We start from the raw sequence: 20971 nt of genomic DNA, 5'->3' as shown, positions 1-20971 counted from the left end.
TTTCTGTAAAGGACTTTATGCTAAAATTGTTACAAACATTATATTAAAAAAAAAAAAAGTCAAAACAGACAAAAAGTTAAGATTAAATCCACATAGGAATGCATAGGAAGGAGTGTCTCATATTAGCCGTGCATCAGCAACGTCATCTCCAGCGAGCATTAAGCCGAGTCGGACCATTTTAACTTGGCTGAGTAACAGATGTGAAATGGAGCACAAATGGTGTGAGATTCTGCTCCGCCTTGCAAAGTCAAACTTCTTGACAGCCAGCAAAGGACGAGGTCTGTGAGGCAGAACAGCTAATTAGAAAGTAAAACAATCTGTGAGCTGACCTTTAAAGGTCTTATTCACAGCCGTTGAAGATGTTTTATTCATATGTAACACATATCATAACTGACATGCATGAAGCATAACACAGTGGCTTGCTACAGTACTCGCCCTGACCCTTAAACCTTTTCACATTTTATTTTGCAGTTGTTATCTGTATTCACTCCAGTTGTTTAACTGGTTTCCTTTCAGGTTTAACCATGTATTAAGATACATCTATTGTCACATCAAGTCTGACCAGCTTCCCTCTTCCTGCCTAAAAGAATGCATCCAAGCAGCATGATGCTGCCACCTCTGTTCTACAGTCAAATGCAGTGTTACAGTTTTTCTCCTTTCAATCACATGAGTTTTCACAGAACTGCAGAGCTGCTGTGTTTACGAAGAGACTAAATTACCCATGTGAACCCTGTTTGCTAATTATCTGACTTCTGAAGCCAATGGATTTTATTTAGGGTTGTCAAGATAAAGGGGAGCTAAGTTCACACAGACACATAATGAAAAGAAAGAAATGTATCCAGCCAGTACAGGCGACAAACATTTTATTCCAACACAAAAAAAAGAAAAAAAAACAGCTGGGCTCACCTGCACCAGATCTGTTATTTTATATGACAAATAACATAAATATAAAATACAATAAATATTAAATAAAAAATGAACAGTTGTATTAAGACATGATGTAAACACACAAATGAAGATTTGCGATGAAGACACGAACTGCAAAACATAAGAATCTGTGATTTTTGCCCTGAGTGAAATGAGATTTACAAATTTAAAAACAAGTCACAAATCACAGAAAGTAAAAGAGGAAAAAGGCTGACGGATCCAGGATAGAAAAAGGTGAGCGCTTGGTATATTTCAGTCAGTTACTACAAGTGCAAGCACTCTCACATTATGCATGTTTTTATACAACTTTGTAATCTACATCATAGAAATCGTATATGTTCAACATATGAGACTTTTTTTATATAAATTACTCTCCTCTGTTATGATATGGTACACAAATGTGCTCAGTTCTCAGTCCTTTCTGAGTGGCTTAGTGGCTCCTCTTTAATCATCCAATGTTGGGTCACATAAAGACGAGGAAAAAAAAAACTTCTTGCAGCGTGGTTTGGTTTCACTCCCCCCCCTTCAGTCCCCTCCTGGTCTGAGTGAAATGGCATGGCCGGTCAGTGCACTTTGATTTGAAGGAATGCTTAGATCACACTGCAAACACGCTGAGGGAGCTGGTCTCGTCTTTCAGACCCAGGATGCTGTACGCTATCCTCTTCATGTGGCCGGGCAGCCGAACGCCAATGTTCCTAATGTCTCTGAAAAGAAGCAAACCAACACGCCGCTGTCAGAAAGCTGAACACAAGTGGGAATCTGTAACGTATGCAGATATAAAAGTCACATTCCAGAGCTAAATGTGCTCCTGTGGAGTAATTACAGCCCAGAGCACCAGAAAGTTTAATTTGCACAGACAAGTAGGGTGTGTAACAGTCTACATTTCCTTGAATATTGTACTTTAAAAGTTAAAGCCGGGCAAGAACTGTTTAAACTGTCCACACATAATTGTGGCAGTTTATGACGGAAATTAAATTAGCACACCAAGTTTTTATAATTCCTAAGATAAAAATGCAGCATGCTGAGAGACGAATCAGCGCAGAGCTTACTCAGGCCTCAAGGCGAGCACATGGTCCATGGTGGTTATCCCCGCTCGAGCAAAGCTTTCGTTGTACTGGCTCATCTTGATGGACTCGAGCCACTCGGCCACCGATCTGAACATGGTGTTGTCACAGCCGCTGGTGCTGGGCAGGCGGATGGACACGCTGCAGGGAACCACAGGAAATCAGGATTCACAAGCATGACGTGCACATTTCTGTGCAACTAATGATGAAAATACACCGTCATCTATTAAACTCCCTCTCTGTAAACTTTCTCACAAACTTTATAATAATATTCATAACTATAATTATTAAAAGAAAAAAATATATATGTATATATATATATATATGATATATGATGCGGTCAAGTAAATATATTTAGGACTGAAACAATTAACAATTAATCATGCTGAATCGATTATTGAAATAATCATCAACTAATTTAGTAATCAATTAATGGCTATCTATTTGCTTTAAAAAAAATAAAAATTCACATTTTGCATTTCAGATAAAAACTTCTTTGTCTGTAAATATGTTTCACCCAAAACTCCTGACTAATTTCCACTTCATCCAATTCAAATTCGCTAAGGAAATCTTATATTATTGCATTTTATTTTAAAAAATGAATTGAATTAATTGTTTATTTGCATCTTTTAATGAATTTCTAATATTGTATGAAAAAGTTTAAGAGGCAAAATAAAAAATCTGCAGAATGTGCTCTTTTATTTTATCAGTTTAATAGATTAATTGTCATAATAACCACCTAAAAATAATCATTACTTCAGTCTTAACACAATTTTGAATATAAAAGTTAGGTAAAATTAGGTATACAGGAGCTATTAACACGACATATGTTTGCAGTAAAAACAGTTTAAAAAATGAAAAAGATGAAATGTTAGCATAAGCACATGTCCTCAACATCATAAGCAATATATCATTTATCTCGTGTGTCTTTCTCTAAGAAACAAACATTTTGTCCTTACCGTGGGTCAAAGTCAGCGATGGTTTTCAAAGACTCTGGACTCTGCAGAAGTTTGTCCAAAATGTTGACGATGTCTGAGAAGCGAGGTCTCTTGGAACGGTCGTGCTGCCAGCACTGAAGCATGAGCTGGTAGATAGCAGACGGGCAGTCCATCGGCGCAGGAAGCCTGAACGCCTCGTTGATGGCCTTCATGACCTGAGGAGGAGAGGGGGGCCGAGTTAAGGCAGCTCTTGAATTTAAGGTAGATTTATGACCTACAGCCAGTTTGAACAGGCAGCAGTCCAACAAACTGCTGCGCACCTACACTGACATTAAGATTTGATGAAAAATGGTGAGAAACCGCACGCTTGGCCGTAAGGTTGCTTTCAATCACCACATTCCAAACACAGGCCAAAACAATCAGTCATCGCAGCCATAAGGGTCATGACAGATGAAACATACCTCATGGTTGCTCATGTCCCAGTAGGGCCGTTCTCCGAATGCCATGACTTCCCACATGACTATCCCGAAGCTCCACACGTCGCTGGCCGAGGTGAACTTCCTGTATTCGATGGCCTCTGGAGCGGTCCAGCGGATTGGGATTTTACCTCCCTGACACAAGAGAAACATCAACAAACCAAGCTTAACGTGTGACAGGAGAGGAAATATGAGGCGGTGAGGGACCAAACGCTTACGAGTGGAAACACAATTAACAAATGTGCAGTGGACAGAGACTGAACCCAGCAAGAGTTGGAGTTTCTAATTCTGACTTAAAGCTGCAGCAGGTAACTTTTACAAAAATATGTTTTTCCATATTTGTTGAACATGTTGTGGCAGTACAGCATGAGATAGAAAATCTGTGAAAAGATTATCTATCTTAGCAGCCCCCAGTCAAAAACAACCAATCAGAGCTAGGAGGAGTGTCTTAACGCTGTCAATTATGCTAGCACATTTAGCATCACGTAATGCTAAATGTGCTAATGGCGGAGAAACAGCTCAACTTTACAGGAAAACCATTTATCCACCGTCGTCGGTGGCCATGCTAACTAGCCTTAGCATTCATGGCTATGTTGTGGTGAACCAGCCAAGTGCAAGCAGGATGGAGTGAGCGCAAGAGTGATTGACAGCGTTAAGACCCTCCTCCTGACTCTGACTGGTTGTTTCTCAAATAGTGGTGTATTTCTGCATCTGGTACTGGGAGTACTAGCTGACACTTTATTTTTTCAGCTTTAAAGACGGTGAAATAAAAAGCTGGACTCACTCTGGTCGTGTAGGTTCCCTCGGCATCGTCCTCCAAGACACGAGAAAGACCGAAGTCAGACACTTTGCACTCCAGGCTGCTGTTGACCAGGACGTTCCTCGCCGCCAAGTCCCGGTGGACGTAGTTCATGTCAGAAAGGTATTTCATACCAGCAGCTATTCCCCGCAGCATTCCCAAAAGCTGGTATGGAGGAATCTCTGTATCGTGTTCCTAAAAAAAACATATTTGTTGTTTCTGTTCTTTATATAAGCATATAAAAATGCTAAAGAAATGATAAATTAATTTTCTCAATTTTCACAAAGTTTAACGAAATTTAGGCACCTACCTTCAGATATGTATCAAGAGCTCCATTCTCCATGTATTCTGTCACTATCATGGCATGTTTGACTGAGAAGAAATAAATAAAATAAAAAAATCATTATAATTCAAATTAAACTTTACACATCCATCCAGTTAATACAGAAGGTCTGATTTAAGCTTCACACTTACATTTGGTGACGACGCCTTCGAGCCGGATGATGTTCGGGTGCGAGAACTGGCCCATGATGCTAGCTTCGCTAAGGAAGTCCTGCCTCTGTTTCTCTGAGTAGCCGGGCTTCAGCGTCTTGATGGCTACGGCCAAATCTCCTTTCCTGGGGACCTTCATCACGCCCCGAAACACTTCGCCAAACTCACCTGATGAGCACAGACGATGAAAGGAAACGTTTCAAAATGGATTAAAGAAATGTCGTTAAATAACTCTTTGATCTTGCTATCAAAATGAAACAGAAATAAAGCATTTTGAAATTCTGAATAACTAAAATCGATACAATTTTGGTGAAAATCAGCCCCTAAACCTCCAATCACTGCGTCTCAAATTAAACTTATGAACATTTACCGACACCGATGACTTTTTCCTTCCTGATAATATTTGGGTCGATTTCTTTGACAAACTTTTGGATGGCGATGTTGGGGTCCTCGTACGTATGAGGGTCGACGTACGCCTTCAGTGGCTTAAGCTGGTCTGAGGAGGAAAACAAAACAATCATAAATAAGTTCAAAAGAAACATTTAATTATCGTTCGACTGCTTTCCCGGTTTGCTGACCTGTAGAGAAGTAGGGATCCTCAGGTCCTCCTCTGCCCCGGGAGCTCAGTCTCCTGAGAGGAAAAACAAGACCAATCAACGCGGGACTAAGCAGAATAGATGCCGGCTTTTAATAATTGCAGGTCAGCCTCGCCTGAATCAGACAAAGGATTTATTCCACCGCGGTCCTAACTATTACTACAACCCCTCCTTTGTTTTGAGGCTGATAATAATAGAGCTGACAGGTTTGTAAATGGTACACAATATTTATCTCAATGACACACACATGTCGAATGTGGCTTTGGAGTCTGTTGAAACATACCGTCTTCGCAGCAGCAGGACGCCCACGACAATAAGCAGGATGACGGCCACTCCGACCACGGCTCCCATCACCAACGTGGGCTTGTTTTGTGTCTGAGATTCAGCTGCACAAATCACACACAATCATTGTCATTTCGCAAAACACACACATTTACAGGGCATGTTATTCTGATGCGCGTTGGGTTTGGCAGCTTTTATGGATGATTGTACCTAAGGCTGACGTATGAAACGCTTGGTCTTTGCTGTAGCTGCCAGGCATGGCTTCAGGACTCAGTTTGACCAGAACTCTGAACACGTAGGTCGTATCTGGGGTGAGGTCGTTTATCAGGACAGAGTTTTTGTCCAGGATGAGGACTGTGTAGGTGGTCACATCGCTCTCTCCTTCTGTATCCTGCGAAGAGAATTTAAAATTGTGTTAGAAAGATTTATCCAAATGCTAATCTACATTAAAAGCCAGCTATGATGGCGCTTCATACGTTTTGCGTGGGAAGAGAAAAGCTCTCCGTCTTACTTTTTTGCGGTACATAAGCTCATAGTGGTGACTGATGTGGGCTGGAGGTCTGCGAGACAGAGTCCAGGACAGAGACAGACTGGTGGGACCACGGTCATCCAGATGGATCGACGTCACCTTGGGGGGATCTGACGGTCGGCGAGAGACAGAGCGCAAAATAATGGTTAGTGACTAATCATAGTGTTTGGAAATGAAAGCCTCTGGGTTTCAGCGGGTCAGACCAAATTCCTCCCTGTGTAGTAAGTCCATCTTTTGTAGAAGCCTTTAATTGAAACGTTGTACAAAAACAGCTTTTTGCTCTCTTAAGCTGGTCGGAACCCGAGCTCACGGTAACTCAATAAGTGACTCTTATCTGAATGCTTTAGTTGTATCACACAGAGCCACACGGATGTGTGAAAAAAGCTTAAAATGCAGCAGCACACTGACATATTCAGTGGAAAAATCACCTTTTAATTTGGTTACGCTTACTCTGTAAGTAAATTAATTGTATTAATAAGCAGCTAATTATATATTTTTCTATATGTAAGGGAAAAAAAAGTTGTTTTTTTCTTTATATAATATATAATAATAAATATATGTTAAGAAATTCACTAGTGGTTCACAATTATTGACCCAATTTCCAATTCCTGTTAAAAAAAAAGGAACAGACATATTTAAATTGTAGTTTTGTACATTTATCCAGGCATTGTTGTAAGTAATCCATGACTAATCCCTTAAATATGACATGACACAAAGGGCTGCTCTTTAAAAACAGGCTTTTATTTAGATCTAATTTTAACACCTAGTGTTTATTTTGTTTTATTGTTTCTTTTTTTTTAGATTTATTTTGATTTTGATTTTGATTGAACTCAGGCAGCATTATTCAGATAAACTTTATACGTTATGTGATGTCTGACATTTAGTCGATTTGTTTTATGTTGATATTTTAATGATATTTCACAAACTCTGTTTTGCCTCTGTGTTTCTATTTTTTAATTTTGTGCAAGGAAAATTTTCCTAAGCTGACACAAATAAGGTAATACTGAACATTTCATATTTATGTATTTTATATTTTATTGTAAAGCATTTGTGATTCATTTATTTGTTATATAAAAGAGATGCATACAAGGCCGAAGTCAGAAAATTACAACAAAAAAATCTTAAGTGAGAAACTATGATCAAATATCTTTTCCATTTTGATAAAACGGCCTCTATATTTTCTAGGAAGTTACGGATTATTGGTCAAAAGTCCCTCAACAATAGTGAAACTAAAATAAGTAAATCATTCATTTTCACAAACTCCTTTAGGTACATTCAATTAAAGAAATTGTTAGAGATATAAATGATTATTTAAATGTTTTATACTTCTGAAATCTTGAGATTAATTAATTTTAAGGCCTTTTTATAAATTTTTTATCATGATGGCACTGTAAGCTTACGCTTATGATCGATGAATGTTTAGAGAAAATGAGGACCACAAATCTCACTTGTATAGTCCAGAGTAGTGGTGATGCTTGCAGTGGCCCTCTCTGAGCCGTACTGCGACACCCCGCTGTGAGCCTCCACATTGAACGTGTAGTTGTGATGAGAATCCAGGTCACTAACAACAACTCCGGGCTCCTTCAGTTCTGTCGGACCGGTCTCAAAGCGGATCTTCTCGCCACAGGCGACGCACTGGGACTCGTCGCAGATCTCACACGCCACGCTGTAGGTCAGGTCGCTGCGGCCTCCGGTCTCCAGGGGTGGGCTCCAGGACAGCAGCAGGCGGCCATCTCCCGACAGCGTGGTGGAAGTGAGGTCGCGTGGGGCGCTGGGCGGAGCTGAACCAGGAAGTAAGTCAGTCAGAAAAGTCCTCTAAAAACAGACCCAGCAGTGAGTCCAGGTGGAGCTGGAAGCGAGCGGGGTTACTCACCAGAGCAAGCTGCTGTCAGAGGATCAGACGGGGATCTGAAGAAGCCGTCCTCGCAGACACACTCGGTCGCACCGGCTGAAGACGACTTGGTGTTATCCGGACACACTTGACAAATCTCGTTGGATGCAGACGGCTTGAAGTAGCCTGGTTTGCATTCTGTGTGAGAGAAGAAGGGCGTGTTCATTTCAGTGTGACAAATGAAAGAGACAAACAGAGGAAGGAATGAGCGATCAAAAAGCAAACAATAAGCTTGTCCCTGTCAGTCCGGCCCCTTTTCAACCAAAAGGAAGCATTTGTTGTGACTAGCCTATAATCACATAGTCTTTGCATCCGGAAGAACGAGACGGGATTTCCCTGATGATCTGCCTCCACTCGTCCTTTTTTTTTTCTCAGCCTGAAGGCATGATCTCAGGTCACAGTGCCGGAGCCTACCGGATGGCAGCGGGGCAGTAAATCCATCAGGTGATCGGATCTCTCCTCTCCCCTGTGAACTATGCGGCTCAGATTTCTGGTAGATAATATTTTTTTTGTTTATGCCAAAGGAAATGGCAGCTTGGAAACTGCTGGAGTGGTTTAAATGGACTTTTCATTGCGAAGATAAAGAGCTTTCCAGGGCATGAGAGGTTAATGAACATCCATGCAGGACAGAAATCAGAAAGTGAGCCGTAATTCAGTCTGAGGCTGTTGTTTCCGGCCTTTCTTCCTTCCTTTGTGGAAGCAGATGCGCATACTTTCTGGCTGGGGTAAGGCCTCAGCGGCCGCTGGATGTCGGGCCTCCGCCCCAGGCTCAACTCTTTCACAGATTTTCTTCCAGGTTTCCCCTGTATTTAGTTCCATCCATAAATATCTAACCAGCTGTCAAGAAAAGGCTCCCTACAGCATGATGCTGCCACCACTATGTTTCATTATAGAGATGGTGTTAATTTTCTGCCACACCTAGCCTTCTGAATGCCAGGGCTGGACAATATGTCTGAAAACTTATCACATTTAACATTGGTTGAAATTGATACTTAATGATTTGGGGGGGTTTTTTGTTTAAAATATTTGAAATACTAACTAACTTCGTCTTCTATCCACAGTTTTCACTTCACACTATTATTTTTTCTATTTTTAAGCAGTTATGAGGCAAAGTGGCAAAATCTTAAACTGCTGCTGCTCCAGTTACTCAATAGGTTGTTGCTAGGTAACCACAAGTAACTCACCTGGTTGTTGCTAGGTAACGAAAGTGGTAGAATTCTTCAGCCTACCTCTCCAGAATGCTGTGCGGTTCTGGATAAAAGTTCAGTGAAATTATTAAATAGTCTATCAAACATTGATTTATTGTCCAGCCCTATTGAATGCTTGCCTAAAACTTTTAATTTTGGTTTCCTCTGTCCAAAGCAAAACTTGTTCTAAAAGTGTAAATATGAGAGAGGTGTCAACTCTTAACTACCAGAGCAGTGGATAAAAAACGCGACAAAGTTGTGTGTTTTATATATATATATATATATATATATATATATATATATATATATATATATATATATATATATATATATATATATATATATATATATATTTAAAGATCTCGTCACACTCTGCTTTCTGAGGACCTGCCTTTAGTCTGGCGCCTGCTCTGAAGAGAGAGAGAAGAGGTCGGGCGAACGTTGGATTAAAGACGTGGGCGCGTTGCTTCCCCACCAAAGCAGAAGGACCTTTGCACCCCAAGTAGTGCTGGTGCACAAGAGGAGAAGGAGCAGGTTGAGTGTGGGATGAAGATGAATAGAGGGGGGACGGCGGGGGTTAAGGTCTGGAGCACCAACAGAAGCGCTCTCTGGGGAGTCACTCGGCGACAGGGGGGGTGTAGCCGAGGTTATTTCGAATAAGAAAAGGGGGCCTGCCCATTTTATCTGGAGCTGGAACAGCAGGACCTCTGTCACGTACTAAAGGAACTACGGCCCCATTCATCCATTGTCTGTGAGATTGGACAGAGTGGTGCCATAAACATGTTGCATTGCTCCGTATAAAGCTCATAAATGACAGCATGTGTATGAAAACCCCAAACATTGTTAATGCAAACTTTGGCAATAGACAACGCCTATCTAAATGCTGACCATGTGTTTGCATTGCATATCTGATGCAAATTCCAATACAAAGCATTTGCATCAGATGGCTGGATGTTTTCCAAATTATAATCTTTGCGTTTATTCGTCTGATGCTCTCACGCTCTCTTGTGCTAAGACTCTCAAAAGAACATGAATTACGCACCGCTGCATCCAATAATCGAAACAATTTTTTCGCTCTTTGTGGCTCAAGCCATTGTTATAATGAGTGAGAGCGTGGATTAGGGAGCTTGTTGCGTGTGTTAACAACCGGATGAAAGAGTAAAAGGAGACCGAGTGGGGCATGTCATTGGCTAACAGCTGTCCTGCGGCTCTGCTAATCCTCTTGACTAAATTACACCCCACACCTAACTAAGCAGCCCTCAAATCTAACCTCCCCTCATGCACCAACTGTCCACTAAAGAACAATCTGCTTATTTGTGTCAGTCAGCATTCCTCCTCATGTCGCTCCTGCTTCCTTTTCCCACAACAGTTGGGCTCGCCAGTGGAATCCACACGCAGGACATGGGCCTGTTAGGATATCACTTTCTCTCGTTGGCTGACAGAAGATCACAGTTTTTTCTTTCCTTTTTTCCCCCCCTCCCCTCGTGTAACAACAGATGTTTCCTCTGTCGTATTAATCAGGTTATCATCTAAACTTTGGAATCATACATTTCCCTGTTCGAAGCAAATTTCCTGCCTTTTTGTGCCAACTTCCGTTTCCATCTCCCAGTTTGGCTATTATGAGAAACCTTAAAGATTAAAACATTCCTCTGTTCCATCTTGATTTTTTTTTTTTTTTTTTACAATGTGATTGCAACACTTGTGCTTTGAAGTGCAGTGCTTATCAGTTCCTGGTATGTTGGGCTGAACTTTTCAATATCAGTTAATTGGCCTTCTAATCAATTGTTTGTTTAGTCTATATAAAGCAACGCAAAATATGCGACTGCAGCTTCCCTGGTGAGTAACAGCAAAAAGGATTAAAATAAATGTAAAATTTGAATATTATTTTGACAAATCCAACCCTTCCTATGAAATTACTGTAATCACAATTAATGGTTCCTGTAAAATAAATGTTAATTACTTATTTGTTGACTTAAAATCCACTTTTTTAAGTTATTCAATGTGTTTTTAAAAAATGGTCTTCAATTCATAACTTCTGGTTCAAAAAATGATATGAAGCTCTTCAAAATGTAGAAGGTAAGTGAACGTGCCTTGGTTTCTGGCACAGTTCTTGTTCATAAAGATCAAACACATCTATTTTACATAAAGGAACAGATAATATTTGTATTAAAAGGTGCTTTTCCTTAATATCCGTTTAATTATTATTTTATTTTGGTTCTTTATCACTTATATTAATTAATTAGATTTTTATTTGCATTTTAATCATGTTTTGATAGAATATTGTTATGTCCCAACTTTTTAAACTGTGAAAAAAATATCAAATTAATTAACTAAATGACCTGTATTGTGGTCTATTCCATTTTTTAAGATAAGCAGAGACCATATTGATATACGTACGACACAGAAAGTCATAAAAAGCCTATTTTAAAAATGTAATTGACTTAAAGAAATATGATTAAGAATGTTAATAATTGTACGTTTATTTTTTTTTGGCCACCGAGAAATATGACGGTAAAGGATATTAAACACATTCTCCAAATCCCATTTTTAGCCAACGGCATTAAAGTATCTATTACAAGAATTTATTCTAATTTTAGTTGCACAATATTTTACAATAATTGTGGAGGAGGTTGTATCAGTGAATAAAGAGTCAAAATGCAAACAAAAAGACCATATTTCTCCACATTCAACAGCTTCAAAAGCACTTCATTAACCACTTAAAAGATTATTTCCCTTGCGTTTAGAACCCATAAAAGCTGATCCCCTGTCTCTGCGTGAATGATCTTACAGGAACAGGTTCAGAAAATAAATGTCTTCGCCAGTCAAGGTGGCTCGGACTGCGAGGAGTCATAAAACCGCAGCCTGACTCAGTCTAACCCCTGAAAGGTGTGTCAGCCTCTTCCCTGCAATCTGTGGTTCTGGTTGCCTTAGCGACCTGCCCAAAACAAATTCCAGCGAGGAGAAGACACATGGCGCTTTCAGGTAGTCACTGCGACACATTCACACAGCCCTTCCTCCCGTCAATCAGCACTGAAGGTACTGCGGTGACGTGAGGAAGAAAGAATTCTTCTCTGAAATCCCCGCAGAACACTGACGGCCCTTCCTCCCTCCTTCCTCTTCACTCCGTACCGTTTCTCCTCCCACGCTTCCTCCAGATAGTTCAACACACCACACCCCAGAATACCAAAGGACAGACCAACTTTTCTATACATGCAAACAGAGCACATAGAGCATGAACGCCAGCGCTCTGTCCTTTTCCTATTTTAGAAACTTACTTCTACTTACATTTATATTTTGACATCCATTTTATTTTACTTGAATGTATATATATATATATATACATATATATATATATATATATATATATATGTATATAGGTTTTTGTTTTTTTTTCAAGATTTTGGAAAGTTGAGTGGAAGAAAAAAGTGTATAAGAAAACTGTTCAGTAGTAGGGAAAGCAGCAGCCTTTGTATGTAGTAATATTTTATTCTAATAAACAGTTCCGTGTTTTCATTATATGTAATCCCCAAGATTAATTCAATAAATCCCTTAAATATCTATATTAATCACTTCCTATATCTATCTGTGTGTAGATAAGGAACATATGAAATTATATTGCTGAAAAAATCAGTCAAAAATGGTCCTTCCTAAGAGGCTGGCTGTTCAGTGAGTTGTGTATGCAAGGATATTTTTAGAAAGTTGGGTGGAAGAAAAAAGTGTATAAGAAAACTGTTCAGTAGTAGGGAAAGCAGCAGCCTTTGTATGTAGTAATATTTTATTACAATAAACAGTTCTGTGTTTTCATTAGATGTAATCCCCAAGATTAACTCAAGTAAATCCCTTAGTGATTAATATAGTGATCATTAATCACAATATTAATCACTTCCTATATCTATCTGTGTGTAGATAAGGAACATATGACCTTCAGTTTGGAAATTATATTCCTGAAAAAAAATTAATCAGTCAAAAATGGTCATTCCTAAGAGGCTGGCTGTTCAGAGAGTTGTGTATGCAAGGATATATTTAGAAAGTTGGGTGGAAGGAAAAAGTGTGTTAGCACACCGTGAAGAAACAACAGGGATAACTGCAGCTTTGAGGTAATTATAATGGAAAGCCAGCTCAAGAGTTTCACAAGGCCTAGAATGAGTCATTTTCAAGGTGGACTTTGTGAAACATCTGATTTTTCCACTGGGAATTTCAACTTCAGAAGAAGCAAAAAGGGGATGGTTAATTAAATGGCCTAATGCATTAGAATTAGAAAGTCCAACTTTTCAGCAGTATTGTGTTGCCTGCAAAAGCTCATTTTTGTTGTGAAATTTTAAAAACCAAAGTAATACACAATTCATTGGATAATTTTAACTTCCTGTAAAAACATGTCTCTGAACATTGGACTCTGTATGAATGTCTAAGAAGAGAAGAAATTACATTTCATGTCAGTTTTAAACCTTCTTGGATTTGTATTTTTCATAATAGAATTTGTGTTTGAGTTTTCAAGAAATGTAACGTTAGCTTCATATGAGAGACAGCAATTTTCCAACATCTCTTTCTAAGGCTTTAAGTTCACATTAAATACTTTTATGACGTAAAAGGACAAAAATTTCAACGGCTGTATAGAGTTGCATTTTCACGGGAAGTCGTAAAACCGTGTCTGAGCCCTGCCTTGTTCTTAAAACCGGAGACACCAGGGGTGGAAACAAAGGGATGTTGGGCAAAAGGTACAAATATGATGATGCATCAGAGGGAAACAGTTGAAATTTACTCTCAGATTGATTCTTCTGCGTGATATGAAGAAACCTTTATTTGCTGCCTTCTCTTGGCACTTATCTCCAAACAAACCTGATATAATTAGCATTCCTGGGCACTCATTCCCCCCCCCCCCACCCCCCCACCGCCGAGACAAATTTGTTACAACACCCAAAGCAAGACAAACACAGTTGAAGGCAGATTTCTGGCAAGGCTTACCTTGGCAGGAGCCTTCTGTGGCTTCGTATCCTGGGAGACACTGGCACTGCACCATGGGAACCACCCATTTACCCTCAGCTGTGCAGTAAATGCGTGGGGTGGTCTGACTGACGGCATTCTTCACGCAGGCTCCCTCCACCTCCCTCAAGGCATCTGCAACCGTCTCTGGGAAGGCTGCCAGGCTCCGCACGGTGGACGGACACGTCTTGTAGTAAACCCTGACGGACAGCAGGGCCACGCAGGCGCCCATGTCCTGGAAAGCTAGGTAGAAGCCCTTTTTGGACAGGGGGAACACTGTCCTCGTCTCGGTGTTGACCTTCGGCACCCGCTCTCTTGTGACCTCATCGGGGGCGATGGTGGCGACCTTGCGGAACTGCCCCTTGCGGAAGCTGGTTCCCACGTCGGCGTCGGCCTCCGACATAAAGAGGTTGAAGGTTTCCTTGCAGGTGACAGAAGCACCGCTGAAGGTGTTGCAGTCCCGGACGATGAACTGGAGCTCCACAGAGACGCGGCTGCTCTCCGGGCGTCTCTGAATGAAAGTTGTCCGTACCCAGTTGTCCTGGTCAGCAGAGTCTACGTTACAAACACTGTATGTGTATAAAAGTGAGCTGTTCACCACCGTCTGAACAATCTCCCACTGCAAGAAGAAGATAACAAAAAATGGCATCAATATCCCCGAATGAAGGCGGACAATTCACTCATGCTCAGGCCTGTCACGATAACGATCATGCTGGATGATAAATTGTTCCAGAAGTTATTGAGATAAATGGTATTATGGTTGTTTTGAGACCATTTTGAACTAATACAATGGCAATGGCATAAAAATGCAAAATTAATAAACAAAACAGAAGCAACAAATGCAATGAATTGTCAAGTCTCCATAAACTAAACTGTCCTTCAAAAAAAGGGATATGCATCCAACTGAAGACATTTGTCGTCTAATTTTTAGCAGAGAGAAAAAAGAGAAAAATGTTAAATCATGCAAATAGAAGCTAATTTATAATGTAATTTATAGCTTATTGCGACAGGCCTGCTCAAGCTTTCTTGAAAGCCCCTAAAGCTCAGAAGTCTGCTGAAGCTTTTTTCCCAAACATTAGCATCGTCTGGGCATGTGCTGTGCGCTCTCGACGTGTGTGGTTTTCCATTAACACACGTGGCTGCATGCGTGGAAGGAATCAACCCAGCAACTACTACAGTAGAACCAACATTTATGGCCCTTAAACAAGCTTTGTAAGCAGAGCGCTGAGAGAGGCATGGCAGCAAAGTCACCAGCAATTAGAGGGTTTTTTATTAGAGGGAAGCACTGACGTGTAAAAAGATTAAAAGACTTAAGTCCTGATTAAAATTTAACACATCATATGTTAGCAGTTCGGGAAGGTTTTAGGGAAAGCTTGAGTCCTCAAACTTTACAACTGATGTGGAAAAGACTGAACCGCAGATGAGTTGAACGCAGAAGAGAGCGCGTTCCTGTTCAGAGTAACTAACTAGTAGAAAAGTATGTCTTTGTAATTAAGCAGTAGCAACTTAAAGCACTATAATCTTTCTACTTTTTAAACCATTTTACTTTTATTTCAGACAGGACTCTGGTCACTGGTGGCACATCATTTCCTGTCTTTATTTCCTGTCTCAATTTTACTGAACTCTTCAGTCAATACACCAACGCAAATTGGTGACAATGGTTATAAAGGTTCATAAAAGATCAATCGCATTGAGTGAAATAACATTTTAACCATTTTAAAATAGAAAAGCTTTCTTGATTTATTCCATTTTGCTACATTTTAAAGATGCTGCAGCCATTTTGGATGCTGAACTCTTGATAAATTCCAGCTTTCCAGCTTAATTTCGACTCCATGGGAAATTATTGTCTTGTTTTTTGATTGAGTCTACTAAAAATGTCAAAATTTACAACTTCCCCAGGTAGGGTGTTAACTGCTTCAGTCTTCCAACATGGCAATCCCTTTAAATATGCAACTACTGAGAAATTTTACAGCCAAAAAAAAAATGGCTCTAGAAAATAATGATCCTACGTGCAAAACTAAATAAATCTTGCAAGTGGAGACAAAGTTGCAGTAGAACAAAGCTCAAATTGGACAAACAGGGAAATCCTTTTCAATACAACGCCAATCCGTACATTCTTAGATCTTTGAGTGCAACAAGAAACACAGACCACGCTCTGGAAATGGCCATATCCTGTTTCTTATTTTGGATGGAAAGCCACTGAACTATAGATAGAGATGGGAAAGATGGCTCTGTACATCTGGATGAGACTTTTTTTCTCTCTTTCTCTCTCTGTAACGTCTTTCTATATCTCTTCAGAGTGTTATCTCTGCTTATAGAAGGAGAGAAAATTTAGCTTTATGGTTTGGACATAAAGAGTAATCCACTGTAGCCCTGTAAAACGCACTTTGGTAGAGTACATTTAAATGTAGGTTGAACCCTGACATTTTAACGGCATTCATAAGCTCTTTATGAAAGGGTAACATTAACACAAGACAAGCTGCGCTCTGCCAAACCTCATCGAGCTGCCGTTCATTCCATCTCTCCCAGAGAGCTTTTTTAGTGGAGCTAAATGAGCAAGAGGAAGGCCTCTGTCATTGTCACCAGGCAGGTTTTACACCAAACTTTCACAGAAGTCGTCCTCGTAAAAAAAAAAGTCAAGTCTCAAGTTGTGAATCTGGAATCCTAAAAGTGCCTGTAGAGGTATAATAACTCACCCCGTTCTCATTCGGCGACGTCAACCATCCCAACTCTGACCCAGAAGCTTTCATATCTAGCAACACATCTGCAGGGACAAACAGAAATATATGACTTAGTTACAGCCAGTTCACGCTCAACTGATAACGTCTGACTCATCGACATAAAGCCGTGACACGACTGTCCTGTTTTATTTAATTTATGTAACCATTATTTTACCAGCAAGGACCTTGAGAGAAAATCTCTTTTTGTGAGGGAGAACTCCCCAAAAGGCACACTGACTAAAACTAAAAAAAGGACAGACTACTATTGGACAAACACACGTTATAAAATTCACTTAAGTACAGATTAAATTAAAAAAAATAATAATAATAGCACATGAGATTAAGAATGCCAATTACACTCTTTAGTTAAGCAGTTAAAATTTAAATTTGTTCATCAGAATAAATTAAAGTACAAATTTGCTTTAAATGTGCTTGGATCTAATTTTAAAAGAGTAAACAGCTGTCAAAGGAATTGTAAAAAAATCTCAATAAATTACAATTTTATTAAATAATGAAGTTATTTCAGTAAGTCAGCTGAAAAGTGGTCATATATAAACTTTTAATTGTGTTCTTAATTTAAGGTTACATGTGATAAAAAAACAAAAAAAAAAACATGTTCACTTTCTCAGAAGATAAGAATGCCACAGTCACACTTTTTCCATCCACTCAACTTTCCATTTCCATGCTTGGATAGAGTAAGAGCAGCTCCTTTAGCAATGGCCTTTTGTGGTTTGCTTCCTTGTGGAGGGTATCGGTGACGGTTTATCTTGCTACTAACATATGGAGTAAAGTTAATGTATAATTTAAACTAGAGCGTAACAAGTCTGCTTTAAATTTCCTTCTATTTAAGTTTTCTTGGAAACTGATTTGAGGTTTCATTAGTTTAAAATAATCTGTAAAACACAGAAATGTAAGATTACGAACTGGAAGGAAACCCCAAATTAAGTTCTTCTTGGGTCCATTTAAATAATGCACCGTCTCTAAATTGTATTACAGTATAATATATACATAAGTAAGCACAAAAATCCCCTTTGGCCAATTCAAGGTTCAGATATAAACTATTGAGCTGTTAAGAAAAACTCTCGGTTTTGATGTGAGGGTGGGGAGGCTGTTTTCTGGGGGGCACATGCCACGCTCTGACGTTTTAATCAGCCATGTCGGTCTGATTCAGATTTTCAGGGACCGTGTCCTCCGGGGCTCAGGGTGCAAGATTTAATAGTGTCTGAGAAAGGCGTGGGCTTTTAAACGACCATGAAGCGGGGAAATACATGAATCTGCGTGACCCGATTGAAACAAAAAAAAAAAAAAAGTGTGACATGTTAAATCAGGAAACAGGTGCCCCCCTTCAGCAGCTCCAGAGGCAGACGCCGATTCAATTTAAAAAAGACGGATGGTGTTATTAAGAAAAAGCGATAATCAAAGTATTTTCAGAATGATTGGGTTTTATTGCAACTGCAAGTTCAATAAATGAACAGAAGAACTCTAAATACGCTGCTCTGGGTTATTTTTTGGCTAAGGATAAAGCAAAAACAAACACAGAAAACAAATAAGGGTTTAAATAAAAATCTAAAAGCAAGAATAGTTTACGCTGCCGCTGGAAAACAATAGAGCCAAATCGGAAGCAAAACTTTAAATTCCAGCCTCCTGACTCATAAGGTGCGGTCCAGTGAAAAGCCATTAAACTACTTTTCTACACAACGTGATTTAAAAAGTACTTACGTTCTTTTGACTGAAGGCTGATTAAAACTCGAATAATAAATAGAAAGAAGAAAAAGTTGACCCGAGGCAGCCCCATGTTTCCACACAACTTTTAAAAAGTCGTGTATCCCGAACTCGTGTGCTACTCTCCGCCAGTCCCACCGTCTCCGGTCCCTGAATACTTTGTCCACACCGGCAGGCTGAGCTGGAGCCTCACGGCCCATTCAGAAACAGGTGGCGTCATAGCTCCGCCCACCAGCCCGTGGAATGTGGAAGTGCTCCAAATATGGACATGTGAGGGCGGAGCCAAGCAGCTGTTTCATTGAGGAGAAGTTGATCCTTTTTTAATTGCTCCAGGAATCTATCAGCCATAAACTAACTCGTGGAATAAAAATGTCCTCAGGACAATAAAACGAGAGCTGATGAGAACACCACATAGCTGACAATGTAAAAAATAACTATTGATGTAATTTATTTAACTATATTATATTCATATTAATTTTATATATAAATATAAATAGAGGCAATTCTGGAAAAAATGAAGATCCCCATTGAAACCTCCTGGTTATTCCACCAACTATTGATTTCTGAATTACAACATCAATGTTGTTGTTTCTAAATGAATATGAACTTGTTTTTTTTGGTTTTGTTTTTTTTGCATTATTTGAGGTCTGAAAGTACTGCATCTTTTCCCTTATTTTGACCATTTCTCATTTTCTGCAAATAAATACAACCTTTTTTGTTTGGAATTTCAGAGGCATGTTGTCAATAGTTCATTGAATAAAAGAACAGTGTTCATTTTACTAAAACATATACCTATAAAAAGTAAAATTATAGAAACTGATCATTTAAAGTGGTCCCTTAATTTTTTCCAGAGCTGTAGATATATATATGTATATATTTGGAACAAATGGTAACACTTTATTTGAAGGGGTGTGCATAAGACTGACATGACACTGTCATAAACATGACATAACACCTGTCATGAACATAAAGAAGTCTTTATGAATGTTTATGACTGTTGTCATGAAGTGTCATTCGGTAAATAATGACACTTTTAATGCAAAGTTGCTCTAAAAGTTGCATTAAAAGTCCATTAAAAGTGCCAACTTTGCACGATTTTGTAAATAATGTCAATTTAATGCAAAGTTGGCATTTTTAATGGACTTTCAATGCAACTTTTAGAGCAACTTTACATTAAAAGTGTCATTATTTACCGAATGACACTTCATGACAACTGTCATAAACATTCATAAAGACTCTTTTATGTTCATGACAGATGTTATGTCATGTTTTTGACAGTGTCATGTCAGTCTTATGCACACCTCTTCAAATAAAGTGTTACGGAACAAATTTCCAGAAAACTACAAAATAGCTGAAACACTGAGTTCCTTTAAATTAAGAACCATAATAAATTAAACATTGCACTCATCAATATGTAATATTTGCTACTAGTTTTCTCAATTGTTCACTGCATGGTGTATTTTATGATTTTGTATTTTTGCGTTTTTATGATGTGAAGCACTTTGAACTGTGTTGATGCTTAAATGTGCTTTACAATTGAACTTGACTGGTTGATATACGTATAATTGTATTTTAGAAAGGGAGTAACACAAACATCTCTCAAATTTGAAAGGCATATCGTTTGTTCACCTTTAATTAAAGCTTCCACTGATATTTTATCAATCTGTTTTTGCTGATGAGTTGAGTAGTTGAGGCTGGAGGGCAGTATTACCATCACCCTAATCTTTAGCTTCCTTGAAATATTTCTCATCAGATTCAAGTCAAGAGTCATCTGGGCGTTAACATGTCGATAAGGTTAAAATATTACTTTATGCCTAAATTTATCAGGCTTTATGGGCTTAATTATGAGATTATATAGCTTTATTTAATTGAAACCAGTAGAGAGAGCTATATTTGCTTTTCCAGTCAAGCAAAATTTTCTGTCTTGTAAGCATGAAAAATGTTTTTTAAATCATCGCTTTTTAAAAAAATCTCACTTGAACCTCTTGATTTTGATATCCGGACATATAAACATCTAATTCTAGTTTTTTCCTTGATACTTTAATTTACTTACAAACCACCTTAGATGTTTATTCTATGTACAATGTTACAACTAAATGACTGTGTTACAGTGCAAATGGTGCATATTGTGACATTAAAAGTGTGTTTAGGCTGTTCAATGATTTGACCGTCTCTCAAGTAATTGCCTGAATCCTCCACAACTTGTCCAGGTCTTGTCTTTCCCACGGCTGGTAAAGGAGGGGTCAAGTGGGGGGGTGGTCTGGTATGAATATATGACTACTAATGAGACGTTCCTCAAAAAGAAGTTTAGGATTTGGGTATGAATATGAGGCCACAAAGAAAAACCCAACAATGGCGTCACCTAGCA

The 20971-nt window shown here is 39.1% G+C and overlaps 1 protein-coding gene across 1 annotated transcript; it reads right to left on the bottom strand.

Annotated features, from left to right (window-relative positions):
- Positions 1-846: 846 nt before the first annotated feature.
- On the bottom strand, positions 847-18983 carry epha2a (eph receptor A2 a). Its single transcript, XM_008408688.2, has 17 exons — positions 18601-18983; positions 16858-16925; positions 14144-14780; positions 7977-8132; positions 7552-7884; positions 6086-6213; positions 5785-5965; positions 5576-5678; positions 5275-5327; positions 5067-5192; positions 4679-4864; positions 4515-4576; positions 4190-4399; positions 3391-3540; positions 2951-3144; positions 1977-2132; positions 847-1631 (listed from the first exon to the last, which is right to left on the bottom strand). The coding sequence occupies exons 1-17, from the start codon at positions 18674-18676 to the stop codon at positions 1523-1525; spliced, it is 2928 nt and encodes a 975-aa protein (XP_008406910.2). The 5' UTR covers positions 18677-18983; the 3' UTR covers positions 847-1522.
- Positions 18984-20971: the final 1988 nt, after the last annotated feature.

Source organism: Poecilia reticulata, chromosome 5 (genome assembly GCF_904066995.2).
Source record: "Poecilia reticulata chromosome 5, P_reticulata-male-v2, whole genome shotgun sequence".
Classification (NCBI taxonomy): Eukaryota; Metazoa; Chordata; class Actinopteri; order Cyprinodontiformes; family Poeciliidae; genus Poecilia; species Poecilia reticulata.
The sequence above is the reverse complement of the archived record's forward strand: the minus strand, read 5'-3'. Positions and strand labels throughout refer to the sequence as shown.